At 64.2% G+C, this 24,528-nt stretch overlaps 1 protein-coding gene across 1 annotated transcript; it reads right to left on the bottom strand.

Annotated features, from left to right (window-relative positions):
* Positions 1–244: 244 nt before the first annotated feature.
* MYO15A (myosin XVA) lies at positions 245–23,248 on the bottom strand. Its single transcript, XM_051632252.1, is given in 67 exon segments — positions 245–346; positions 431–571; positions 1,184–1,317; positions 1,771–1,904; positions 1,995–2,128; positions 2,228–2,388; positions 2,474–2,570; positions 2,781–2,858; positions 3,306–3,400; positions 3,514–3,644; positions 3,794–3,876; positions 3,979–4,052; positions 4,280–4,352; positions 4,500–4,566; positions 4,661–4,794; positions 4,871–5,076; positions 5,400–5,474; positions 5,601–5,712; positions 5,920–6,061; positions 6,145–6,263; positions 6,345–6,460; positions 6,852–6,927; positions 7,088–7,147; positions 7,276–7,397; positions 7,651–7,747; positions 7,832–7,922; positions 8,042–8,183; positions 8,294–8,357; positions 8,483–8,544; positions 8,665–8,791; positions 8,886–8,974; positions 9,116–9,210; positions 9,326–9,517; positions 9,682–9,754; positions 9,879–10,057; positions 10,539–10,774; positions 10,865–10,960; positions 11,675–11,805; positions 11,883–11,964; positions 12,127–12,180; positions 12,465–12,549; positions 12,622–12,797; positions 12,888–13,005; positions 13,256–13,380; positions 13,506–13,551; positions 13,696–13,850; positions 14,244–14,321; positions 14,522–14,647; positions 15,079–15,210; positions 15,284–15,379; positions 15,466–15,589; positions 16,229–16,287; positions 16,378–16,491; positions 16,595–16,756; positions 16,957–17,070; positions 17,154–17,217; positions 17,722–17,825; positions 18,120–18,125; positions 18,259–18,349; positions 18,515–18,589; positions 18,805–18,914; positions 19,024–19,087; positions 19,332–19,414; positions 20,288–20,980; positions 20,982–21,083; positions 21,085–22,269; positions 22,271–23,248. Coding segments are annotated over 67 exon segments (9,726 nt in total). The 5' UTR covers positions 23,234–23,248.
* Positions 23,249–24,528: the final 1,280 nt, after the last annotated feature.

A 24,528-nucleotide genomic window follows, 5' to 3' on the forward strand; every position in this document is an offset into this window, starting at 1 on the left:
GGGACGCGATGAGGAAAGTGAGGGATGTCATGGGGGAAACTGAGGCACGAAACGGGGAAACTGAGGCACGGGGGGCCGCACAAAATCATCGACACCGAGTCGGGCCGGCCCCACAGGCGTGTATAAACCCCCAAAAGGACAGCGAGGTGTGAGGAGGAAGGGGCGGGGGCGGCAGGCACCGGCCGCAGCCGGGCTCGGCGCGTCCCCGGCCCCCGGCCCGGGGGAGGCGGGTCCCGCGGCGGGTTCAGAGCAGGGTGATCTCGCTGGGCGGCAGCGTCAGCCTCTTCTCCCGGGCTCCCAGCAGCCTCTCCATGTGCGCGGCCACCACGCGGCACAGCTCCAGGCCCTACCCGGGGAGGGGGGACAGGCTGTGGGTGCCCGTGCCGCCCCCGCGGGGACCCCGGCGGGGCCCCCCCGCAGCGTCCCCTACCTGCTCCAGCTGCAGCTGCGTGATGCCCTGCGGCAGGAGCTCGCCCAGCGTGATCTCCACGTAGGGGGAGCTGGAGCCGGGAGCCGGGCGCTGCGTCCGCGTTGACTGGATCTCCTTCAGCGAGAACTTGGCGATGGGCTCCTGGGGACGGGGTGGGAGGGACAGGGAGGTGACCCGGGGACCTCCCCGAGGGGACCAAGGACCAGAGTGGGTGTGGACAGGGGAGCAGGACGGGTGGTGCCAGCGATGCACAAGAGTGATCCACGGGCTGGAGCGGAGAGAACTGGGGCTGCTGGAGACCCTAGAGCACCGTCCAGAGACTTTTGACAAGGGCAGGGAGTGATAGGATGAGGGGGGGGATGGTTTTAAGCTGAAAATGGGGAGATGTAGATGGGATATTAGAAACATTCCTGTGAGGGTGGTGAGACCCTGGCCCAGGTTGCCCAGGGAAGCTGTGGCTGCCCCATCCCTGGCAGTGTTGAAGGGCAGGTTGGATGGGGCTTGGAGCAACCTGGGCTGGTGGGAGGTGTCCCTGCCCATGCAGGGGGTTGGAACTGGGTGATCTTTAAGGTCCCTTCCAACCCAAACCAGTCTGGGATTCCATGATGTGGCACAGGCTGGGCAGGGGCAGGCAGACCTGGACAAACCCAAGGACATTTTCCCCTGTGGAAGAAGGATGTCACCCCCCACCTGCCGTCACATCTCACAGAGTCCCAGTTGTGCCCATGGGACCCTTGCAGCCCTCCCACCTACGTGGGTCTCCTTGCTGAGGAAATTGAGGCCGTTCTGGTTGACAGCCAGGATGCAGGGCGAGACGATGGCGTTGTTGCTGCAGCTCTGGATGTAGAAGAAGGACGAGCCAAACATGGGGCAGGCACTGAGCAGCCCTGTGGGTGGAGGACAGGGGCTCAGCACCCGCTGCCACCCCCTCCTGCCCAGGGCCCATAGGGGACTCACACCCATAGGGGCTCAACTGAGGGTCCCAGTCAGCTCCTAGGACCTTGCACCACTTCAGACACTGGACCAAGAGCAGGATTGGACCCAGGAGCAGCCAAGGGGCTCAGAAGTGGGTGGCTGAGGGTGGAGCTGGAGAGCAGCTGACCCTGCCCTGCCACCACGGTCCTGTCTCCCATGTGCAATGTCCCAGGTCTGCTTGTCCCAGCTGCTCCATGGGGAAGGCAACCAGCAGCAGCTCATCTTCCTTAGCATCGCATCCCCAGCCACACTGGGTCCTCGTCAGGAGGACACAATCAGCACTGAATCCCCAGCAACATTCAATCTCCAGCAGCATTGCATCCTCATTAGCATCTCCTCCCCGTGGAGGTCCCTTCCCTGCTCACCCAGGAACTGTGCCCTGGCCTGGTGGGCACTCAGCGCCTGGGCTTGCTCCATGTGCTGTGTCACCATGTGGAGCCAGGATTGGGCCTTCAGCAGGCGGAAGAGCTGCGGGGGGACGTAGTCCTGCACCTCCCGCCTGCAGGGAACCAGAGATCAGAGCCAGCTCTGGCCAGCATGTCCAACACCCCATGGGACATGTCCCCCCAGACCCCCGTCCCGGCCATACGTGGTGGGGACATGGTGGCGGTCCTTGGCTCGGTGCTGGAGGGCAGCCAGCTTGGCCACATGTGGGAAGTGCTGCTCTCCCAGCCTGGCTGGTGGCAGGATGGTGAACAGCCCCTTGAGGTAGTCAGGGAGCACCTGTGGGGAGACAGAGCACAGGGACACGGCTCAGGGACAAGGATGCTCAGGGAGGGGACACAGATGTGGCCCCAGGGGAGCCTGGTGGGGTGGCTAGACCTGGTTGTAGTGGACAGTGACGTAGAGCTCGTTGTCAAACTTGAGGGGCTGGCTCCAGACCACGCGGCGGCACCAGAAGGTGTAGCTGGGGTCCCGGAGCTCCGTCTCGGCGGCCACATCCAGGACGTATTCCCGGCGGGTCAGCGGCCGCACGCTCTGCCCTGCACCGTCCCGGGAGCCTGAGTGTGGCCACCACACTGGGCACCCACTGGTGGCATGGCCATCCTGTCCCCACCAGCCCCTCACCTCCGTCGGTCACCACGAAGAGGATGTACTCCTCAAAAGCCTCCGGGTGCTGCAGCCCCATCTCACAGCACAGCTCCTCGATCACGTCCAGAGCCACCTGGGCACAGGGACAATGGGACAATGCCACGTCTGCCTGCTACACTTGGGACCACTAACAGGTCCTGCAATGGGGCTCCCCAGGAAAGTGATCTCGTTTTCCTAGAGAACAAAGTTCCCCAGTTTGGGGACATCAGAGGGGTGCAGCTCCCCACATCCACACCCCACAACCAGGAAGTCCCCAAGCCTCTCGCCCCCCACCCTGACTCACTGAGCATGTCTTGATCTTGAGGTGCCTCTCGATGCCACCAGGCAGGAGGAAGAGCTGGCGCTTGGCGCTGCGTCCAGCCTGTCAGGGGGGACACATTGGGGTGCAGGGGGGCCCTTCGCACAGCAAGAGCCCAAAGGACATCCTGAATCCCCAAACTATCCCACAGCGACCATCTCCTGGGGACCATCTTGTACCTTGCCCATCCTGCCCAGGGGACCCACCCTGCCTACCACCCGATGTGCACAGAGCTGCGTCCCTGCTGGGGACCCTTGAAAGCTCAGGGCACCCCCAAAGTGGTGCCCCTGGAAAGCAGACCCCAAAAAGGACCAGACTCCCTGTGCCAGCAAGGGGCCATTGGCTCAGTCCCAGGGCAGTATCCAGAGGGATCCTGAGCCCATGGGTGACCCAGAGCCCATAGGGAGTGATCCTGAGCCCGTAGGGGGATGTAGAATCTCCAAGAGGGATCTCAAGCTGGTGTCAGCCCTGCCCCGTGCCCTGCGGGCACCCACGAGCACCCAGCCTCACCACCATGGCCTTGAGCTCCATGCTGCTGGGGAAGAGGCAGCGGCCACCAAACTGCAGGGTTTTCCGCAGGTTTTGCTCGCAGGCTTTGGCGATGCCTGGAGGGAACAGGGATCCCGGTGAAGGACGGGGCTGAGCTGCATCTCCAGAGCCCTGGGACACCCCTGGGTGTCCTTCCCTGCTGTGCACCCAGTGGCTGCCCAGCCCCTACCCTGGAAGGGCAGCTCCGGGTGGCTGCTGGCATCCTGCAGGAAGGTCAGGAGGAAGGGCTTGAGAACCTCGGAGCACTTGTAGTAGGCAGCGAGGATGTAGAGCAGCCTCCAGCCCTTCTGGCAGCTGTCCCTGCCGGGAAGAGCCACACCTGAGCCCCCGGGGAGGGGGCGGGTGCCCGCAGTGGCTGCAATGGCACCCACCACTGGGGGGAACTCAGTGTCCCCAGTGCCAGGCTCTGCTGTCCCTGCAGGGTGGATGGCGTGGGTGCAGGGACTCACGGCTTGGAGCTGGTGTTGTTGGTGACCTGTTTGATGATCTGGCAGTACACCTCATCCCGCAGGACCTCGTGCTCCCTGCACAGCTGGGGGACAAGCGCAGCTTGCTCTGTGGCTGGGGATGTCCCCAGCTGCCACCCTCCTGCTCAGGTGACCCCGAGGACTCACTGCCCCAGCAGGGGATTTACCTTGAGGATGGTGCAGATGGCATCCAGCTCTGTCTGTCCCCGCAGAGGGTGGTCGCCCATGAACTTCATCACGGCTGGAGACAACAAAGCCACATGGTGACAAAGCTTGCTCTATCCTTTCCCTGAGGACACACTTGCCTGGACGTGGGCAACATCCCAGGCATTCAGGGCAGTGGGGCCAGAGGACCTAAACCCTCCTTGGACCACCCCATCTGCCCACCCTGGTCCTTCCCATACCCTGCTTCAAGGATGGGGCTGAGGATGGCCATGGGGCAGGGGCACAGGGCTGACCCCCACCTACCTTGGAAAGCCTCAGCAGCCAGTTTGCTGGTGCCACCATCCACGAATTCAATGAGTGACTCCTGGATAGGGATCTAGAGAGGGAGAAGGTCAGCTCCCGGGAGCAGCCAGGATGGTCTGGGGGTTGGGGTGGCATTTGGAAAGCTCCTGAGCACGCCAGGACCTTGAGGGGACCTGCAGGTGACAGCAGGGACACCCCGAGACGCCCTGCTTCCCCATACCTTAGTGAATGTCAGCATCTCCAGCACATCAGGCACATCCCTCTTCGTCTTCATCCCGCCGGGGTCCCTGGGAGAGCGACGAGGGCTCGGGTGGGCACGGGTGTCCCTGTCATAGGATGTCCCCACCACGAGATGTCCCCGTCCCCCCGCTGGACACTCACGTCGTCCCTTGCCGCGCTCCGCGGAAATACCGCCGGGCGAAGCCCAGCATGGGGCAGGTCCCCACGCCGGCCCCGACCCGCTCGTCTCCGTCTCCCTCCGGACCCTCCGTGATGGCCGTGCTGGTGGGGGACATCTGCGGAGCGGAGCGGGGCGGTGGGCAGCGGGCACAACCGGCACCGCGCCGCTGGCAGTCCCGGGCCAGCACCCACCTCGGTTTTCCGGTCCAGCTCCTGGGCTACAGCGGTGGAGGCCACGGCCACGGCCACGGCCACCGAAGCTGCCACCTTGCCCTGCTTGTCCCTGGGCTCCTCTTTCTTCTCTGCCGGCAAATGGACGAAGTCGGGGGCTGCGACGGGCTGGACGTACTCGGTGGGGAAGAGCCCCGACCGGCCGTGGATGGCCCCGAACTTCCACCCTGCACCGGGCAGACCGTGGGGATGGGCACGGGCTGGCAGCCCTGGGGTTCATCCCCCAAAAAGCCTCTGCCCGCTCCCTCCTGCACCCCGAGCCCTTTGCGGGGGGTGTGGCCGCGGGGTGTGGTTGGGGGCGGCTGCGGTTTGGCATTGCCCAAGGGAAAGGCACCCGGTGCCACCCAGGGTGGGCACCACAGGAGAACATCCCAGTGCCAAAAAGAGCCCAAACCATCCTGCTGTGGGGTGACAGAGGCAGGATCCTGCCCCAGCCCCAGGAGGAGACACAGCTCAGGAAAGGGGACATGTACAGGGACAAGGTACCCACCAAAATCCTGGGTGCCCATCTTCAACTCCTCCAGGTACATCACCTTCTTGCGGACCACGCAGCCATAGTAGTGATCTGCAGGGACATCACGGGGACATGGGGGATCACAGGATGCAGGGCCAGGGCACAGTGACTTCCAGCGGCAGTGAAACCATCAGTCCTTTTGCCCATGGAGGGTGTTTCGGCATGGGGGGCACTCACCTCTCTCAGGGTGCTCCAGTGGCTGCAGGTGGATGATGTCCCCTTTGTGGAAGCTGAGCTGGCCCCTGTCCTCTGGACTGTAGTTCCTCACAGCCACCACATACTGGGAGTCCTGGGCACAGGGGGGGCTGGCACAGCCCATGCACCCACACACACCCACCACATCCCACATAGGGGCTTCAAGCACCCATGTCCACAGAACCACCCCAGAGTGCTCCCTTCATCCTCCCCTCACCCCAGCCATCGTTTCATTTGCATGGTCCAGCCCCCAGGACATGCCCCCAGCTGCCCCCCACCCCAGCCCCGGGGCACCCCCCACCTTCCTGAGCTCTGTGATGAAGTGATCGACCATGGCCTTGACCTGGGGGGCTTTGGGGGAGAAAAGGATGAGCTTCTCACTGCTCAGGTTGAACTCCAGCATGTTCCTGGACGGGGTGGTGACGAACAGCACGTCGGCGTAGCTGGGGCAGGGCGAGGGGAGGCTGAAACACCCGGCACGCCCAGCACCCATCCCACCCCGACCCCCCACGCTCCTCACCCTTACCTGTACGCCCGCAGCACCCGCAGCTGCTCCCCGGGGACGTTGGTGCCCTTCACCAGCCGCAGCAGCTTGACGCCAGCGTGGGACACAGCCAGGATCTGCACACCTGTCCCCACGCTGCCCTGCGGGCCAGGAGACCACCTCAGCTGCGGTCACGGGGCTGTGTTCCCCCTCCCCAGCCCCCCTCACGGCTGGACCCTCACCGTGGCAGGGAAGAGACGTGAGAAATAAACCTCGCAGCCATCCCGAGCGGCAGCGATGATCTCCCTCTTGACGCTCTCAGTGGCCACGGGGCTGAAGGAGTCCAATTTATTTTCAGCTGCAGGGAGAAACATTAATCAGCCTCCCCACTCCCTGGGATGGATCCGGGCACGGGGTTCACAGTGAGATCAGAGATGCTCATCCCCTTCCCAAACCTGGCAGGACCACGATGGAAGGTGTCATGGTGATAGGTTCCCCCTTCTGGGGCATCCCCTAATTCAGCCAGCCTGGCTGAGACCTGACACAACTCATGGCTTTGTGGAGAATTTAATCACAGGGGGCTCATTGCATTTGGAAGCAAAACTCCCCCGGGTTTAAGCAGAGCCACCTGTGGCTTGGAAATGCCCAGGAGATGAGGATGGGCCATAGAGCGGTGGGTGTGAGACCCCCAGGTTTGGGCCCCCCAGGTGTGAGCCCCCCGCCCAGAAGCAGCCGGTTGTGGGAGTTACCGAAGAGAGATTTCAGGCGGATCCGCTCCTCCTGGCTGATGCGGATGCAGGTGTCTGAGAGCGTGTCATTGAAGATCTGAGGAACGGGGGAGGAGCAGCCGGGGGGGAGTGGCATGTCCCCCAGCCTGTCTGCCCTGCACGGCCTCCTCCCCCTGGCTCGGGGCAGCTGAGGCAAGTAGATACCCCAGCTCCCATAGGAGCCCCGGGAGGGCTTCAGGGCAATCTCAGTGCCTCACCTGCCGGAAGATGAGGTCGAGCAGCAGTGGGTTGTTGATGCTGTCCTTGGGGTAGAAAACCTGCCAGGAGAAAAGCCAGCGTGGCATTGCCCACCCTGCAGGGTCTCTGGCTAGGAAAAAAGCCCCCATTATCCCCATAACACTTTGACACCAGCCTGTTCCCGTGTGTCCCCACCCCCTTCCCACACCTCCTTGCGGATGTAGATTTTCCAGGGCACGTTGTGGTAGGTGTAGAAATCCTCACTGCAGCTCCGGTGCAGTTGGGTCTGGACCTGCTGTGCCTCGGATGGGAGCTCCCGAGAGACGGACACTGCGAAGGGATGGAAAGGTCTGCGTGTCCCTGGGGGCACCCACCACCAGCCCCCCTCCATGCAGGGAAACTGAGGCACGGGGGTCATCTGTGGGGCAGGGAGGGTTTAGCTGGACACAGCAGTTATCCATGAGGATGCTGTAGAGCCGTCCATGTGCCTGGCCACATCAGGCATCACCCAGTGCCACTGAGGAGGATGGGGTGCCCTGCTCTACTGTGGCCCCCATAGTGCCACAGCTCTGCCCTGTGATACCTGGGGGCCGGGTGGCTGCTGGACGCCCCGTTGGTGCTCGCAGCTGGTACCTGCTGCTCGTGACCGGCTTCACCGTGGCCACCATCTCCTTGGGCCCCTGTGAGGCAGAGAGCAGGCTGTAGTTGGGGACAGAGGCTCCCACAGCCTGGCACAGGGGACACGGGGGTGACCATATCCCTACCGCAGCCGCCGGCACCCGGGCTGCCGAGAGCTGCTCCTTCAGGATCTGCATGGCTTCCTCATGGGGATCCAGCTTCTTCCCAAAGAGCTTGCTGCAGAGACAGCACCCCAGACCACCTGCACCCCACATCACCTGCACCCCGGCGCAAGGGCTGGGACCTGCACCTGCAGGCAAGAGATGCCCATGGCTCGAGTGGGGCCAGGTGGGTACCTGGGGGGCTGGGGGCCACGCGGAGCCGGCTGGCACTGCCGGATGATGTTGCGGATGTCGTGCGTGGGCCGCGGGAAGTGCTCTGAGTTGAGCCGGGAATGCTGCACCACCATCTCACCCGGCCACCGCTGGCCCATGGGTGCTGCAGGAACGAGCAGATGGCTTGGGGGCACCAGGCACCACCCTCATGCCTGGGCCTTGGCTCAGTGCCTCAAGCCTCTGTTGCTGCCCCATTGCCCTGGAGCCCCTTACCAGCTTTCTGAGAGTAGGGCCGGGGCTGGGGGGCACGGGCTGGTGTCCCCCCTGCTGCTCTGCCCTGCAAGAGACACCCCACCATGAGCATCTGCCATGCCCAGCTGCCCCATTCCTGGACAGCTGCCCCACTGCAGATGTGGGGCAGGGATCAACCCCTCCCGACCCCCTTAGTGCTGCCCCACTGACCAGGGGCCCAGGTGGTTGGTTGGCATCTGCCCAGCGCTGTGGGGATGGGGCTGGCTCTGCACCTGTGAGGGCAAAGGGGGAGAGCTCAGCCAGGCTGCTGGGGTGTCCCTCACACCCGGGATTAGGTGGGGAAACTGAGGCAGGGAGCTGGGTTGGGATGCAGGAGCAATCTGGGCACTCACCTCTCAGCTGATGCATCTTCGTGGGTGCAGGGGATCTGCTCTGCTCAGCATTGTGGCCGCTGTCCCCCACTCCTGTTCCACCTCCTCCCTTCATCCTCTGTGAGACAGCAGCCGGTTTCTCCAGCTCCTGGAGGGCAGGTGTCAGGGGACAGAGATCAAGCAACCTGCACCCCCAAAATGCTGGACCCCCTCTGCCTCAGGCAGGGGGATGCCCCTCTCACCCCATTGCCGTAGGAGAGCACAGGGTCAAAGAGGCTGTCCAGGTACCGGTCCAGACCCTTCTGGCTGCGTGGCTCCCCAAATTCCCCATCTGCTGGGGGATGAGGAGGGATGAGCTGCCAGCAGCAGGGCTTCACCAGCACGGTGAGGTTCACTGGCTCAGTGGGATTCCCTGGCACAGCAGGGTTCACCAGCACAGCCCCACCAGCAGCTCTGGGGAATGATGCCCTACCATGGGGGTGGTAGGGCTCTGTGGAAGGCAGCGTGGGGGCTTTCACGGCAGGGGGAGGTGGCACTTCATCCAAATCCAAGCCATGTCCCAGCACCCTGCAGAGAGGAAGGATGCCAGATGGACCCTGACCCATGCCTCTGCCAGCACCCAGTCAGCCTGGTGCTGGTGTTTCCCCCACAGCAGGGGACCCATCCCAGCCTGGGTACTTACACCCGGCTGTCCCTGCTGCGGTTCTCAGCTCCCTCCCATGCAACAAGGAAGCAGGACTTCTGCTTAGGAAAGCCTCGGAGCAGCTCAAGGTCAGAGATGAGGTCCAGGACATAGTCGTGGCCGGCCAGCTCAGCCCACTGGGCACCTGCCTTCATGACCACAGACCAGCCACGCCAGCCCTCCACCAGCCCCCTGCCAATAGTGGGACGCTGGGGATGGGTACAGGCTGCCAGCAGTGCCCCAGTTCTGCTGGGACACCCTGCCCACGAGCTGGGCATCCCAGCTCCCAGTTCCTGGGGTCACCCAAAATGGCTGTTCCCCACTGCAGGGTGAGGGGGTGCAAGTCCGGTGGGTACCTATGCTTCAGGACATCCCCTGCCAGGTCCTCGCCCGTGCTCCAGGAGTGGACAGGACAGGAGAACTGGTCGCCTGGGGAGGGACGGGTGGTGAGCGGGTCCCTCTGGTCCCCTCCTGCCCATGACGGTGGCAGGGTGGTCAAGCCAGGACCCACCCTCCCTGCCAGCCACGCCCCCGTCCCCGCTCCGCCCCGCACCGTTGAAGCAGTGCAGGTCCAGCGCCATGCGGGCCTGCCGCCGGTTGGCCGTCCACTCCAGCAGCGAGGGCGGGAAGGTGCGGGCGGCCTCGGCGCCCAGCTGGGACCGCGCCATGGCCTGCATCAGCTTGCGCTGGCACACCGGCTTGTAGCCCGCGAAGGCGTAGTCGGAGACAAACCTGCGGGAAAGGGGGGATGCTGCAGGAGGGACCTGGGCAGTGTTCCCAGGCATGTGTGCCTGGCTGGCCCCAGGGACCACTGAGGGACTAACAGCACCCTTGGAGAGCTCTGGGCAGCGTTCTGGCTATGTGTGCCAGGCTGGCCAGGGGCATCCTGGAGTCATCTGGGCATAATCCCTAGGCAGATGTGCCAGGCTGGCCCTGGGGAACTATGGAGGGACCTCAGAGCATCCCTGGAGAGCTCTGGGCAGTATTCCGGCCATGTGTGCCAGACTGGCCAGAGGGATTCTGGAGGATCCTGAGCAATCCCTGGCCATGTATGCCAGGCTGACCATGGAGACCACAGCAGGACCTCAGACCATCCCCAGCACGACCTAGGCATCATCGTGGCCACGTGTGCCAGGCTGGCCAGAGGGATCTTGAAGAAACCCAGCAGTGTCCCCAGGGACACTGCCATCCCTGGTCCCCATCCCCGACTCACTTGAGCAGGTACTTGTCGAAGGCGGCGGAGGGGGGGAAGGCGCTGAGGCAGGCGGCCAGCAGCAGCCAGCCCCGCTCCTCGTTGTTGACGTTGGTGTTACGCCAGACCTGATTGGCGGCTTGTGCCAGGAGCTCATCCCGCAGCCCCGGCACCGACAGCCCCTTCTGCACGATGTAGTTGCCAAAGAGGGTCTCCTGCGAGCCGCCCAGCCCCGGGTCCCCCATGAACCGCAAGATCTGCCGGGTGAACAGCGAGGTCCTCCCTCCAGCCCCGGGCAGGGAGCGGGCAGGGGGCCGTGGTGCTGGATCCCGCCTTGTCCCACCTACCAGCTGGAAGAGGCTGAGTGCCTCGTGGCGCAGCTCCTCGTCCAGCCGGGTCAGGGGGGCCACCAGAGGGGCCGTCAGCATCCCGAACGCTGGCTCCTGCGGTGACACCCGCACCCGTGGCTACCCGGGCCCCGGCGAGCTGGCCCCAGGGCGCTGAGTGTGGTGTTGCCGCTGGATGGGGGCTATGGGGCTGCGAAGGGGCTGGGAGGCAGGATGGGGCGGCAGCCCCCGGCAGCGGGGCAGGGATCGGGCTGTAAGGCAGCACCGGAGATGCCGGCACTTCAAGTGAGGCTGAGAGCAGGATCCGGCCCCGGCGCTGAGGTTTGGGATGCCAAGGATTGGGAAACACAAGGCGAAAATATGGGGCGAGGAGGAGGAAGAAGGGGCAAAGCCACCGGGACAGGGGCCGGGGTCCTGGGAGGAAAGCGACCTGGTCTCCCGCCCCAGCGTTTCCGGATCTGCCCCTCGTCGGGCGTCCAGGAGGGCTCGGCGGGTCTCTCTCCAATAACCTCAGCGGGGTCCCCCCGGCCTCTGGAGACGACAGGAACCCACGGGGAGGGAGGGAGGCGGCGGCCGGCTCCCCGCAGCACCGCAGCCACCCCGAATCCGGCCCCTCTCGCACCCTGCGGCAGCCCCAGGGCCGAAGGCGGGGCAGAGCCCGGTGGGATGGTGCGGGGAGCCCGACCGGGCAAAGCCGCCGCGGGGACCCTGAACCTAAACCGCTGAGCCACGACCGGGGCGCCGAGGACTCCCCGAAATCCGGCTGCCCTCTGGGACAGGCTCCCCGCCAGGCCGCGGCGCCCACCTTACCTGGAAATGGCCCCGCACGTACTTGGCCATGGGGTAGTCGTTGATGTCGAGCGGGAGGGTGAGCTGGGAGTCGGGCTGCAGCGCCGGCGGCGGCACCAGCACCACGCAGCCGGCATTCACCTCCCGGGCGGCTACGGCACAGCGGGCAGCTACGGCACAGCTGCGGGGAGGGGGAGAGGGGCTGGCAAGGGGTGCGGGACCCGCTCACCTGCAGCAGCCTCCAGCAGCCCCATCAGCTCGGCCGGGATCTCCAGGTGGGTGACGTCCACCACCTCCCTCCTCGTCAGCTCCTGCCAGCACAACACAGGGGTGAACCCACAGGCACCCGTGGTTGCCCTGGCTGGCAGCATGGGAACGGGCAAGCACATGGCAGGGACGAGGGCACAGCAATATGGGTGGCACAGGCATCACACACATGTGTTGCCCACTGCCACATGCCTGCCCATCTTTACCTGCTTCATCCTCTCCTTCTCTTCCTCAGCCCTCTGACGGGCATCCTCCTTCCTCTGCAAGCAGAGCAGCCATGCTGAGCCCCCGCCAGGAGGGAGGGAGACCCAGAGGCCGTGGATCCCCCCTGGGGTGCCATCACCGCTCTGGCATCGCCAGGTTTTCACTCCAAAGTGCAACTGCCCACCCCCCACGGGGCACGGACAAGGTGGTGGGGATGGGGTTTGGGGCGGCTCAGGATCTGGGGATGCCACTGTGCCCTCCCCACACCCACTACCAAGCATGAAGCAGGGTAGGAGTGGGTGCTTGGGACCTCCCAGGGATGCACCAGCCCCCACCTCACCTTGAGGTAGCGCCGGCGGTTCACATAGATGTGCACCAGGGACCTGAACTTGATGAGTGTGTGTCGCATGCGCCGGTACCGCTGCCTGCGGGAAGGCACCTGTCACCCTCTGCCACCCACCAGTGCCCACCAGCCCCCCCACCCCTGGGATCCCCACCTGGCCAGGTAGCCCCGTGCCCGGGTCTGCAGGAGGATGATCTTTCGGCGGAGGGAGCGGAAGCGCCTCTTGATGAAGAAGGTGCGAGCGTAGCGCTGGAGCGTGAGCGCGGCCAGGTGATGGGCACGGGCTCGCTTGCTCTCCAGCACCTGGTACAGCTGCTCCTTTAGGAAGAGCTGGGGAGGGGGGTGAGACACCATGAGCCCCCACCTTGGCTGCCACCCGCTGGGCATCACCAGAGCTGAGCCCCAGTGCTGGGATGGTACCTTGCTGACACCAACATAGTACATGCCAGGGTTGACAGGGCAGAGGTTCCTCAGCATCTCCACGCAGTTGGCCCCATTGGGAATGACACGTTGACACATGTCAACGAGGCAGCGGTACCTGGGTGAGCCCACAACACTGTCATTGTCATCATGTGGGACCTCATTGGGACACCAGCACGGACCCTCCCCATGATGATGAGCACCATGTCTGGGAAAGCAGCTTCTCCAGCTGCTGGGCACCTCAGCAGGGGGCTCCCAGCTCCCACTGTGAGGCACACCTGGGCCAAATGCTGTCCCCCCAAAACAACCACAAGCTCTGTGGTCTCCCCTTGCTGAGATGGTGGTACTCAACCCACAGCCCCTAGCACCTGTCAATGAAGATGAGGAAGGGGATGCGGATGGGGAAGCCCTCCTTGCGGATGCGGATGGTCTCCAGGATCCCTGAGTACCGCAGCTGGCTGCTGACCACATCGGCCTCAAAGAGCCCTGGTTCCTACAGGGAGAATGGGGAGAAGCCTTGAAGGCCACACAGGAAGAGCCTTGCCCGCTATGTGCCACCATGATGAGGGCAGGCAGCATTGGCAGCCGTGGGCAGGAAAGCCCCAGGCTGGTTCTCACCTTCTTGTTGTTGGGTTTGAGGCAGCGCACGAAGAAGGGGTTGCACCTGTGTTGGAGAGAACCCATCAGCCACAGGTGAAGGGGGACAAAGCCAACCTGGCCACCCTGGGCTTGGGTCCAGTTGCCACCCTGCTCCTGCCAGCCCACAGCATGGCCTGGCTGCTGCCCTGCCCACCCAGCCAGCACTGACCTCTCCATCTTCTCCACCAGGTCCAGGAGTGACTGCTGGAACCGGGCAGCCACAGTGGGGGCCTTGTAGCGCCGTGTCCTGGTGCTGCTCCTCCTGACCAGGCTCCTCTGTCGGGCCAACAACTGGGCATGGCCGAAGAAGAGGTTGGCCACCACCTCAGGGAGACAGGAAGGGTTAGGGAGGAGGAAGGTGGCCAGGATGGCGCAGCTCTCCTAGATCCTCTTCCCAACCCAGCCACCACCTTTTTCCCCAGCTCTGAGTGAGTTGCATTCCCTATTTGTGGCTGGGTTCCATGGATGGGGATAGGTAAGCACAAGCACAGCCCACATGCCCTTTGGTGCCAATGCTGGTGGTGTCAAAACCCAGAGGACCACATGAGAAGAGGGCACCAGGTGGAGCTGAAAGCATCCTCTGCTCCTGGTCCCTGTGGGCTTCAGCAGCTGTGGGGTCACATGCTTGGGGATGGGAAATGTGGTGTGCACGGAATGGGACTGTCTGTGCCGTGTCCCCCCCAGCACCATAGAGCCATGGCTGTGCAGGCCCCATACCTTGGTCCTGCTGCTGATGAACAGGTCCAGCACATCCTGACGGACCTGATCATAGTTTTTATCCAGAAACTTGTGAACCTGGCAAAGAGCAAAACCTCACAATGAGGAGCCCCATGGCACGGTAAGGGGAAGAGAGGAGCTCCAGACCAGGACATGGTGGGTAGGGGGCTGCTCCCAGCCCCCAGCTGGAGCCCCTGGGCTGTCCCTCACCCCCTGGTGCAGGATCAACCCCATAAATCTCCTCTTTTACCCTCCTTAAGCCCCAGCAGGCCACGCACCTGGTAGGTCACCTTCCCCGCGTAGTGCTTGATGGTGAACTCAGGCAGCGGCATCTTCGGCTTGGTGTACAGAGGGTTCATCCCATGGTGGTAGTGACACTTCTGCAGGAATGTGTGGTCGGTGGCCTGGGGATGGACACAGGTGAGACACAGGTAGTTTGGCAGCCTCAGGGATACAGGCACTAGGACAGGAATGCCTGGACAACCAGCCAGAGCCTGCTCTCTCAGCTCTGCCACCAAGCAGCTGCATCATCATGGATATCTGCTGGTCTGTGCCTCAGTTTCCCCATCAGCAGAAAGGGTGCAACCACCCTTCTTTCTTTTATGCGGTAGCCTGGGGTCGGGGGGTGTGTGTTTCAGTAATTCCTGCAAAAGCAAGTCCTCTGGGGGAAGTTGCTCCTGTGACACCAATCTGAGACATCTCAAGGTCTCTCAGATCCTCCAGGACAGCCCAGGAGAAGAGCAGCCCTCTGCCGTGGTGGTTTCCCAGTCACAGTGACCACAGTGAGAACCCAGTGCTGCCATCCTTGCAGCTCCAGCACTGGGTAGTCCCTCACCTGTGGGAAGCAGCTCTGGTCATCCAGGATCCGGAGGATGCCGTAGGGCTTCTGAGAGATGAGGTCAATGCAGGGCTGGTTGTCACTGAAGGGGATCTCCTTCCACTCAATCTGCTCTCTGATGTATTCCTCCTGTGGGGCCAGCACTTGGTCAGCCCCACACCCCCAGCCCCCCTGGCAGTGCTCAGCGTGGGGCAGAGCCCACCTGCTCCTCCTGGAAGACGATCTTGTTGAAGAAGAACTGCAGGTACTCATTGGCGTAGTTGATGCAGAGTTGCTCAAAGCTGTTGAAGTTGAGGTCCTGCGAGAAGATAGGGCCACAGAGCCTGAGACCCCACAGCCCTGGGGGGCTGGCGCAGGGATGGAGCCAGGATGGATCCTGCTCACCTCAAAGCCATAGATGTCCAGGATGGCAATGGAGAGGGCCTCCCGCCGCGGGTACACCAGCCTGTTGATACGTTCGGTGAGCCAGCCGAAGAGCAGGGAGTAGAGGGTCTTGGCAATGGCATCCCTGGAGAGGGCCAAGAGGAGCACAGTGCTGGAGCTTGGCCACAGCACAGTACACAACCCCACCATGGTGGCCAGCACCCATCACAGCCCCATGTCACCTGTGGGGCAACAGTTTTAATCCTGGGAGAACCTAATCCACACTGGAGGACCCAACTGTCTCCTTTTCCAGCCTGGCATCTCACCTCTCTCCCAATCCCCAGTGGCCAAACCCCCACAAAACCTGATTTTGAGTGTTCAAATACTGTTGTTAGTGTCCCAGCTCTCATGGTACTTAACAAATCCTTATCTGAAGGGTCCAAAGCTTTATTTGGACAGCCCAAAGCTCTATTGATAAGCTCCAGACCTTCACTGTAAAGCCCAAAGCCCCATCTCAGGGTCCACAACCTTGTTTCTCGTTTCTAAACTCGAATTTTGAGGCTCCAAAGCCTCAGTTTGATCATCCAAAGGCTCCATTATAGTTTGCAAAGTCTCCTTTTTAGAGTCCAAAGCCACATTTTTAGTTTCCAAAGCCTCATTTGTAAGGTCCAAAGCCTCATTTTTTAGGACCCAACCAGTTGGTTTTCAGGTCCAAGCCACATCCTGAGTTTCCAAACAATTTTAGGACCCAAACCCCTCTTGTAGCCCCTCCACTTCCCCCTACCTGGCATCCACGGCACTTTCAACAGTCAAGGGGGTAAAAATCTTCTCCCGCAGCGTTTCCTGGTTGGGACACACAAAACCAATGACACGATGGAGCTTTAGCATCACCAGCCATGGTCCCCAGAGACTTGTGCACCCGTCCACACTCACCGTCACCTTGAAGGTGATGGCTTTCTGCAGCCCCTCAGGGGACACCTGCAGCAGCTCGGCCACCGTCCGGATCTCAGTGGCACTCACCACCGTGGCCACCTCCTGGCAGTCGGTCTGCAGGACACGGTGAGAGGGTGGGATGCGGTGACTCCACCCTCCACCCCCTACCCCCGAGCTCCCGAATCAGAGGAGCACGGCTTGGCTGCCCTTCAGGTACCTCGTATTTTTCAAAGTAGACGTTGCCCAGGTGAAGGACGGAGGAGAGGATGCGGAAGATGCTGTTCTGCTCCTCCACGCTGAAGCTCAGTGCCTCCATGGTGTTGAGCAGCCGACGGAAATCCTCCGCGTCATCCTTCCCCGGAATCTCGCAGTTCCCACCCTATGGCACACCGCCCCCCCCGGTGCCATCAGTCGGGCAGCTACCCAGGAGTTTGGGGGGGACACCCCACCCTGAGCACCCTCCCCATCCACACGCTGAATCCGGGAAGACTCAGGAACCCACCAGCACCCCAGGCTGGGCCAACCCCCCAAACAGTGGGCGGTGTGGGGGCCGAGGGGGTGGGGCAGGGGGGGTGTTACCTGGTTCAGGTAGTAGTAGGTCTCGGCGCCCTGCAGGCAGTAGCGCTGCCGCTGCTGGGCGGGCAGCCCTGCCAGCATCTCGTAAAAGATGTGGTAGTTGCGCTCGCTATTGGCCTGGGGAGCAGAGGATGGAGCTGGGGTGAGGGCTTGGGGGGATGGGCGGGGGTGACAGAGGCCCAGGACCCCCTCACACCCACCTGGAAGACAACACGGGACTTCTCCAGCAGGTACTGTGAGGTTATGGCACCGCAGATCAAGCCACTGTGAGGGCAAGAGAGGGCACCTGTCTGGCAACCACGGAGCAGGCAGGGGCTGTGCCCCCCCCTTGACACCCACCTCTGCCCCCATGATCCCCCCAGCACACAGGAGTCAGTGACAGTCCCTAGGTGCCCCCCCACCAGAGATGGGTGGGCAGGCAGTCCATACCCAGCTCCTGAACGAGGGCTGGAGCTGCAACACCCCAGAATGATACTGGGCACCCCACGTTGGGAGTGGGGGGGGGATGAGTGAGGGCGGGACAAGCTGTGGGGACAGGGGTGGGGACCAAGTGCCAGCCCAGGGAACAGCATGCCTGCTTTTAGCCCAGGAACAGCCAACACTGCCCATCCAGGGGACACTGCCTTCCCCCTGCTAAATTTTGTCCACAAATGTGTCCCCATGTGTGTCCCATCGCAGGGCTGAAGGGCAGGGGAGCTAGGGTGGGCAGGGGGGGAAACACAGGGTATGGGGGGTGGCCACGTGTGGGTGTTGCTCAGCGTTACTTACTCCTCCAGAAAGATTTCCACAAACTTCCCAAACCTGCTGGAATTGTCATTCCTCACGGTTTTGGCATTGCCGAAGGATTCCAGCAAGGGGGTTGCCTCCAGGATCTGCCACAGTGATGGGGAGAGCCATGGGGTCACCCTGACGTGCCACAGGCTGTCCCCATGGCTAGGGGACTCCTCTTGTCACCCTGCCACCCATGCCACCCTCCCTGACAACTCCTGCAGACACCCAGGGGTGCCAAAATTCAAGGTGTGCACCACAGCCAGGTCACAGGAGAGCATGAGGACCCCATGCACCAAGCTCCAGCTTTACATCCCTGCCATCCCCCCACAGCTGGGGTGACATGGCAGAGATGCCACCACGATGCTCAGTCCCAGCCCACGTATCCCCCCCGGTACCTCTATCTGCCGTGGTCCAGGTGGAAGCGTGGTGACAAGGAGAGAGTGGTAGAGCCATGAGCAGAGGGAGGAGGAAAGCACGGGGAGGTGGGGCAAGGTGGAACAAGGGGACAGGGACGTCCCCAGGGCAGGTCCCTACCTGCGGGGCAGTGCTGCGTTTCTGGCTGACGGCTGCCAGGTAGCGCAGGATCAACTTAGTGGCTTCAGTCTTCCCTGAGCCACTCTCTCCACTGAAACACAGAGAGAGGAGACATGGCTGGGGCCATCACCAGCCAAGCAGGGACTCGGGAGGTGCATCCACCCCAAACACACCCAGTACCCTGTCCCCAAGGCTCCCATTAGCCCTGGGGCCGGGTCAGGCTGGTGGCAGGATCCTGTCAACAGCCGTGTCCCACCTGATGATGATACACTGGTTGTGTTTGGCATCCATCACTTTGGAGTAGGCGACATTTGCGATAGCAAAGAGGTGCCTGGGAGGGGACAGCAGAGGGGTCTGGTGTCACACCAGGCAGCACAGGGACCCCTAAGCACCCCCATGCATGGCCACAGCCGCTCCAGCACCCTATGACTGAGAGTCTTGGAGCCCTGAGACCACCCAGGGGCTGCTGTAGGAGCCAGGAGTGGCTGAGGGCGGGCCGGGGTGTCCCTGTCCCCGCGGGACGTGCGGGGACCCCCTGGTACTCACGGCGGGTTCTCGCCCAGCGCTCTGCCCTCGTACTGCAGTACCTGCTCCGTCCCGTAGATGTCGAAGAGCCGGTAGGGGTTCACCGACAGCAGGATGCTGCCGATGTAGGTCTGCGGGACAGCCGGGCTTGGGGCTGAGCGCTCGCAGAGCCATCACCCCCCCAACCCGCGACCCTCCGCCCGGGGCCTTTGGGGGACGCTCTGCACCCCCAAAACTTACGTAGATGAGCTGGCGCTCGAACCGTGTCCGGATGTTGTTCAGCACCGCAGCTTCTTGGAGGTCCCTGGCAAGGAGCAGAGGCTGTGTTGGGGAGGGGGTAGCTTGGGGACAGGAGGTGTCTGTTGTCCCCAAGCATGTCCCCAGCACCAGAAGGATGGAGTGGACTCCGTGTCAGGATGGGGTGGGGTGAAGAGCAGCCATGGAATGCAAGGCGTGGCGGCGGGGCGGGGGGGGGGGGGGGGTTGCAGCCCTTTTGGCCCCCGTGGTGCTGGGTCACGGTGGGTGGTGAAGGGGATGGGAACACTCACTCCAGCTGGGTCATGTCCTCCACACCATCCTCCTCCTGCGGCTCCTGGTACCGCACAATGGGCAGGCTGCACAGCGACTGCATCTGCACAGGGCAACCCAGCCCGTCACTGCAGGGCTGTGCTAACCCCCTCTGGTGTCACACCTGGTCACTGCCATCACCCCAAAACCGCTGCATGTGACCCCAAAGCAGGGAGCCTGCAGCCAGTGATGGCAGGGACCCCAAGTAAACACCCCACAGACCTAAACAGGTTACCCCAGTAAAATCATCATGCATCAGGAAGAACAGCAGCACTAGAAATGGGGACATGGGTCCACCAAGGTGTCCCCGGGGACCATCCCGTGCTGCTCCTGGCAAGCCCCAGTCCCACTTGCCTGTGAGCAGGTGGGAACAGGCAGAGGTGGCTGTGCCACCCCCACTGCAACACCCCATGATTCCCACAAACCCCCATGGGGGCTGCAAGAGGTGAGCAACGCAGACCCTCAGGCAAAGTGGCACCTCCAGGAGGGATGCTGGAAGGGGGCTCAGCCATGGGACTGAGGGCTGCTCCAGCAGAGATGACCGTGGTGGGTGGCACTCAGGGGCGTGTGCTGGCAGAGGGCAGGAAAGCAGACACCTGCCAGGTCAGCGTGAGTGCCACCTGTGCCGGGCCCAGCCAGAGATCAGGTCTCACCATTTCCATATGCCAGAGTCAAGTGTCCCTGAGGGGGCCACGCATGGGAGGGACACACATGCAACAAGCAATGACTGACCCCCCGCCCCACCCCCCCCCCGCCCCCCGACAGGACCCCTGTCAGCACCTCCAAAGCCACTTGCCCCCCACCCTGGTCACCGTAACCCCCCAGCTCTCCTGACTTTATGCCCCAGCACGCCAGCAACCACCTCAAGGTGCCACCCAGGTCCCTCTGGCCACTGTCCCACCACCAGCACCCCCGGTGGGCTCCCCGCTGGCGTTACCTTGGTGCGCCAGGGCTGCTTGGTGCCCAGGTACCCCTGTGCCCAGGGGTGCCGGTCCCTCCAGCCGCCCGCTGGCGAGCGCTGGCTCAGGTACCGGGCGATATCGACTCCCCGCTGGCTCGCCCACCGCCGGCCGCGCTGGCCGGGCTGCTGGGGGAGTCCCTGCTCGGCCGTCCAGACATCGGGCATCTCTTGCACCCGCACGACGTGCTGCGTGGACCAGTGCTGCTTGTACATGCGGGACGCGCGCCGGAAAGAGCCCAACCTCTGCACCTGCGGCGTCACCACGGCGTAGCGCCCCGCACCCTCCTCCCCGGCCGCCCCCTCGCCCTCCATATGGCTCTCCGGGCCATAGCGTGAGGTGGCCGGCGAGCCGGGGGCTCGGCCGCGGGGTGTCGGGAAAGCGACGCGACGCTGGGGTGAGGGGCTCCGGTTGCCCCGCGGGGAGGAGGGAAGGACGGGGCGCAAGGCGTCGGCCCAGCCCCTGCGCCCCGATGGTGGGCTCGGTGATCTACGAGTGCTCCCATCCCGCCGGGATGGGCGCCGGGGCGAGGGGGGCAAGTGGGATGAGGGACGGCGGGGGGGTGGTGGGGACGAGGGGGTTTCGGCAGAGGCCATGCTCTCCACCAGCAGTGATGCCAGGGACTGCCCCATGGAAGGGCTGCGGCCCCCCACTTCGGTGGGAGAGGGCCTGTTTGGGGGGGGAGCGAGGGGCCATCCCGGCAAGGGGCTGCCCGATGCGCTGGATGAAGCTTTTGGGGGTGCTGGGAGCAGGGTTGGGAGGGGGGGGGCACCCTGGCGAGACCCCGGGCTGCAGCTTGCCAGGGGGACAGCTCTTCATCCCAGGAGGGGCCGGGGGGGGCGAGGCGGCGGCTGCCGGGGCGGGAGGTAGGTGTCAGAAAGGGGGTCCTCTGCAGCGGCTTCACCGCCTTGGTGGGGGGCTCGGGAAGCCGGGGCCACGCCTGGGGGAGTGGCAGCCCCGGGGGGCTGCTCCGCCGCGACGGCCGGGGCGACAAGGGTCTCCCTGACCCCGTTCCAAGCATCCCAAAACGTCTCCCCCCGGGCCCCGGTGAGCGGGGGGCGGCCGACGGTGGGGCGGGGGGCTCGGGGCCGAGCCGCCGGAGGCTGGACCCGAGGGAAGGGGATCGCCGCGGCCCCGCGCCCCGCACACTGCCGGGACGCTGCCGGGATGGCGGCGGCGATGGGGAGCGCCCGGGGTTGGCGAAGGGGTTACGCAGCGACAGCCGCCGCACAGCCCCCGGCTCTCGGGGAGGGGGCTGCCCCCAGGGCACCGACGGCGGGGAAGGGTCCCTGGCCTGAGATGCTCTCAGCGGAGGGTCCCGGCCCCCCGAGCCGGCAGCTTCCATCCCTGCCAGCCTGCGGCTGGAGCGCCTGTAGGAGGGCTGGGGGGTGCGGGGGTCCCGAAATCCCCCCGCTCCCCGTGGCGGGCGGCTGGAGGGCTGTGAGAGGGAGCGCTGGAGGAACTGCCCCAGGGGGCTGCCGCAGGCTCGTGCTGCCGAAACCCGGCGTCCCCGGGGTGCCGCGGGGCCGGGGGCTGCCGGTGGCGCCGGTGGCTCGTACTCGTCGTAGTCATCCTCGTCGCGGGTGGTGGGCAGGTGGGGAGATGGCGGGAGGGGGACGTCCAGGCGGTCCCTGCCGAAAAGCTTGACCTGGGGCCGGGGGAAGAGCCTGAATTTCCTGTTGAGGGAGAGCTTGGAGGAGAGGGTCTCCCGCATGCCCCGGAGCGAAGAGGTGCTGAGGATGGAGAAGGGATACTCCCCCGCCTCCTCCTCCTCTTCCTCGGGCTCCTCAGCCTCGGCAATCTCCTCCAGGGGCAGGGCGTAGGGATTGCAGGAGGACTGGGCATGTGGTGCCCACCCGCCCTCGCTGTACTGAATGCGATGCTCAGGGTACTCGCCCCCCGGGTACCCTCCACCGAGGGGGTCCCCAAAGTCCTCGTAGGGGTCCCCCCCATAGCCAAAGTGTCCCCTCTGCCTCCTCGCCGTACTCTGGGTCGCTGCTGTAAGGGTCGTAGAGGGCAAGGGGGGACCCACCACCAAATGGCCCCTCTTCCTCTGGGTCTGAGTAGCCGTAGGGGTGCCCTGATGGGTCACCCTCCTCCCAAAACCCCCCATAGTAGCCGTACTCCTCCTCTGCCTCGTAGCCAGGGTAGTCAGCATAGGGGCTTGGCCCTGGGTCCTCAAACCCATACCCTGCTGAGTACGGTGCGGTTTGGATGTAACCATCCTCCTCAGCGTAGCCATACCCAGGGCCATAGGCTCCATCCTCCTCCTCCGTATAGCCATGCCAGGGCCCATAGGCTCCTCCTTCCTCAGTGTAGCCACGCTGGGGGCCATAGGCTCCATCCTCGTCCTTGGTGTAGCCACGTCGGGAGCCACAGACTCCATCGTCTCTCCTGGCATAGCCCTGGCGGTGGCTGTAGGCCCCATCCTCCTCCTGGGCCCACCCGTAGCGCGGCCCTGGCGGCTCCACAGGCGTGCGCTGGGATGGCGGCCGCGACGGGCGCCGCACCAAACTGCCAGGCCTCTCCTGGCCTTGCCGCGCGGCGCCGGGGCCCGACAGCCTTCTGGCACTGGGGACCCGCTTCATGTTGGCCCGGTGCCTGAGGATCTCCTCTTCTGCGGGGAACGGCAGCTTCTTGGCGCCGATACGGGAGAGCCAGGCCACGTCGGCTGTCCTGCCGGCCGCCGCCAGCCGCCCGCGCCGGGAGAGCACCTTCCTGGCCAGCCAGCCCGTGGCGGCGGCCGCCTTGCTCCACACCTGTGCCCGGGGCTTGAATTTCCTTTCCGGGCGCCGGCGGAAGAGGGAAGCGCCATTCTCAGCTGCCTGCCCGCCCCCCCGCAGCAGCAGGAAGGATGGCTTTGCTGGAGGGGAGCTGCTGGCCTCCTCCTTCCTCTTCTTGCCCACGCGCTTGAAGCGAACCATCAGGTTGGATGTGGACTTGAGCACCGCCTTGTTCTTCTTCTTCTTCCTCTTCTTGGTGCTGTGCTTCTGCAGCCCCCAGAAGAAGCGGGACGTGTTCTTGAACTGCCCCTTCTTGGGGCGATGCAGCCCCAGCTTCTTGAAGCCCAGGAAGAGCTTTGAGGTGCTGCGGAGGCTCCGCTTCGCCCGGGCCTTGGGTGCCGCCGTCGCCTCCTCCTTCTCCTCGGCCAGGTCGGGCTCTGCCGATGCTTTGGGCTGGCTCTTGGCCTCTGCACCCTTGGCCCCTTTCTTCTTCTTGTCGGTCGTCAGCCCCATCACCACCTTAGAGGTGCCCTTCAGGTTTTTCTTAGTCGGTGCAGCATCACTCTCACTCACCTCATCCTCTGTCTCCAGCTGCACCTTCTTCCCCCGGCCTGGCTTCTTCACCACCATCCCCTTGAGCGCTCCCTTCTTCTCCTTTCCCTTCCCCTTCTTGGGCTCCTCCACAGCTGCCTCCTCCTCATCCTTCTCCTCCTCCTCCACAACCTCCGGCTCCTCGCTCTCCTCCGCCTTCAGCAGCTCCGTGTCCGAGGTCTCCTCCGGCTCGCTGGGCTCTTCCTTCTTGCCCTTCTTGCCATCCTTCCCTTTCCCTTTGCCCCCCTTCCCTTTGGCCTCCGCATCCTTTTTGGGCTCCCCCTTCTTGCCAGCCATCCCAGCGGTGGCGGGAGCTCATGCTCCAGCCCCGCCAGGACCTTGGGAGACGATGCCCGGCACCGGCACGAGGCGGTTCCCGGCAGACCGTCCGGCTCCCGACCCCGGGGGGGTATTTACCTGCGCCCGGTGTCGGCGAGGCACGTGCCCGTGCGCGGCTCCCGCGGCCGCCGGTGTCCCCCGCGGGACATGGCGCGGGGCGGTGGGACGGCGGCCCCGGCGCAGCCCGGCGGGAGCCGCGCGGTGCTGGCAGCCGGGCTGCGGCTGTAACCCAACCGCCGGGGCTCGCGGCGGCATCAATAATGCAAGGGATGCTCCGATCCGGCCCCGAGACTTTTCCGAAGGAGCAGGAAAGTGCCCCCCATGGTGGGGAGCATTCCCTCGGGGGGTTTGGGGGGGGGGGGGCGGGAGACACGCTGCAGGGGACGGTGCAGAGGAACGGTCACCACCCCAAAACCCGACCCTGCCACCTCCCTGCGCTCTTCCCTGAGGAATCAGCCTCCTCCTCCAGCCAGCACGGAGGAGGACGCAGCCCAGGGACCCATTTTTCCCCCGCAAAGGCTAAACCAACAGCACCGAGAGAGGAGACGACTTTGCAGCACCCAAGG

The sequence above is a fragment of the Apus apus genome, chromosome 14 (assembly GCF_020740795.1).
Source record: "Apus apus isolate bApuApu2 chromosome 14, bApuApu2.pri.cur, whole genome shotgun sequence".
In the NCBI taxonomy this organism is placed as follows: domain Eukaryota; kingdom Metazoa; phylum Chordata; class Aves; order Apodiformes; family Apodidae; genus Apus; species Apus apus.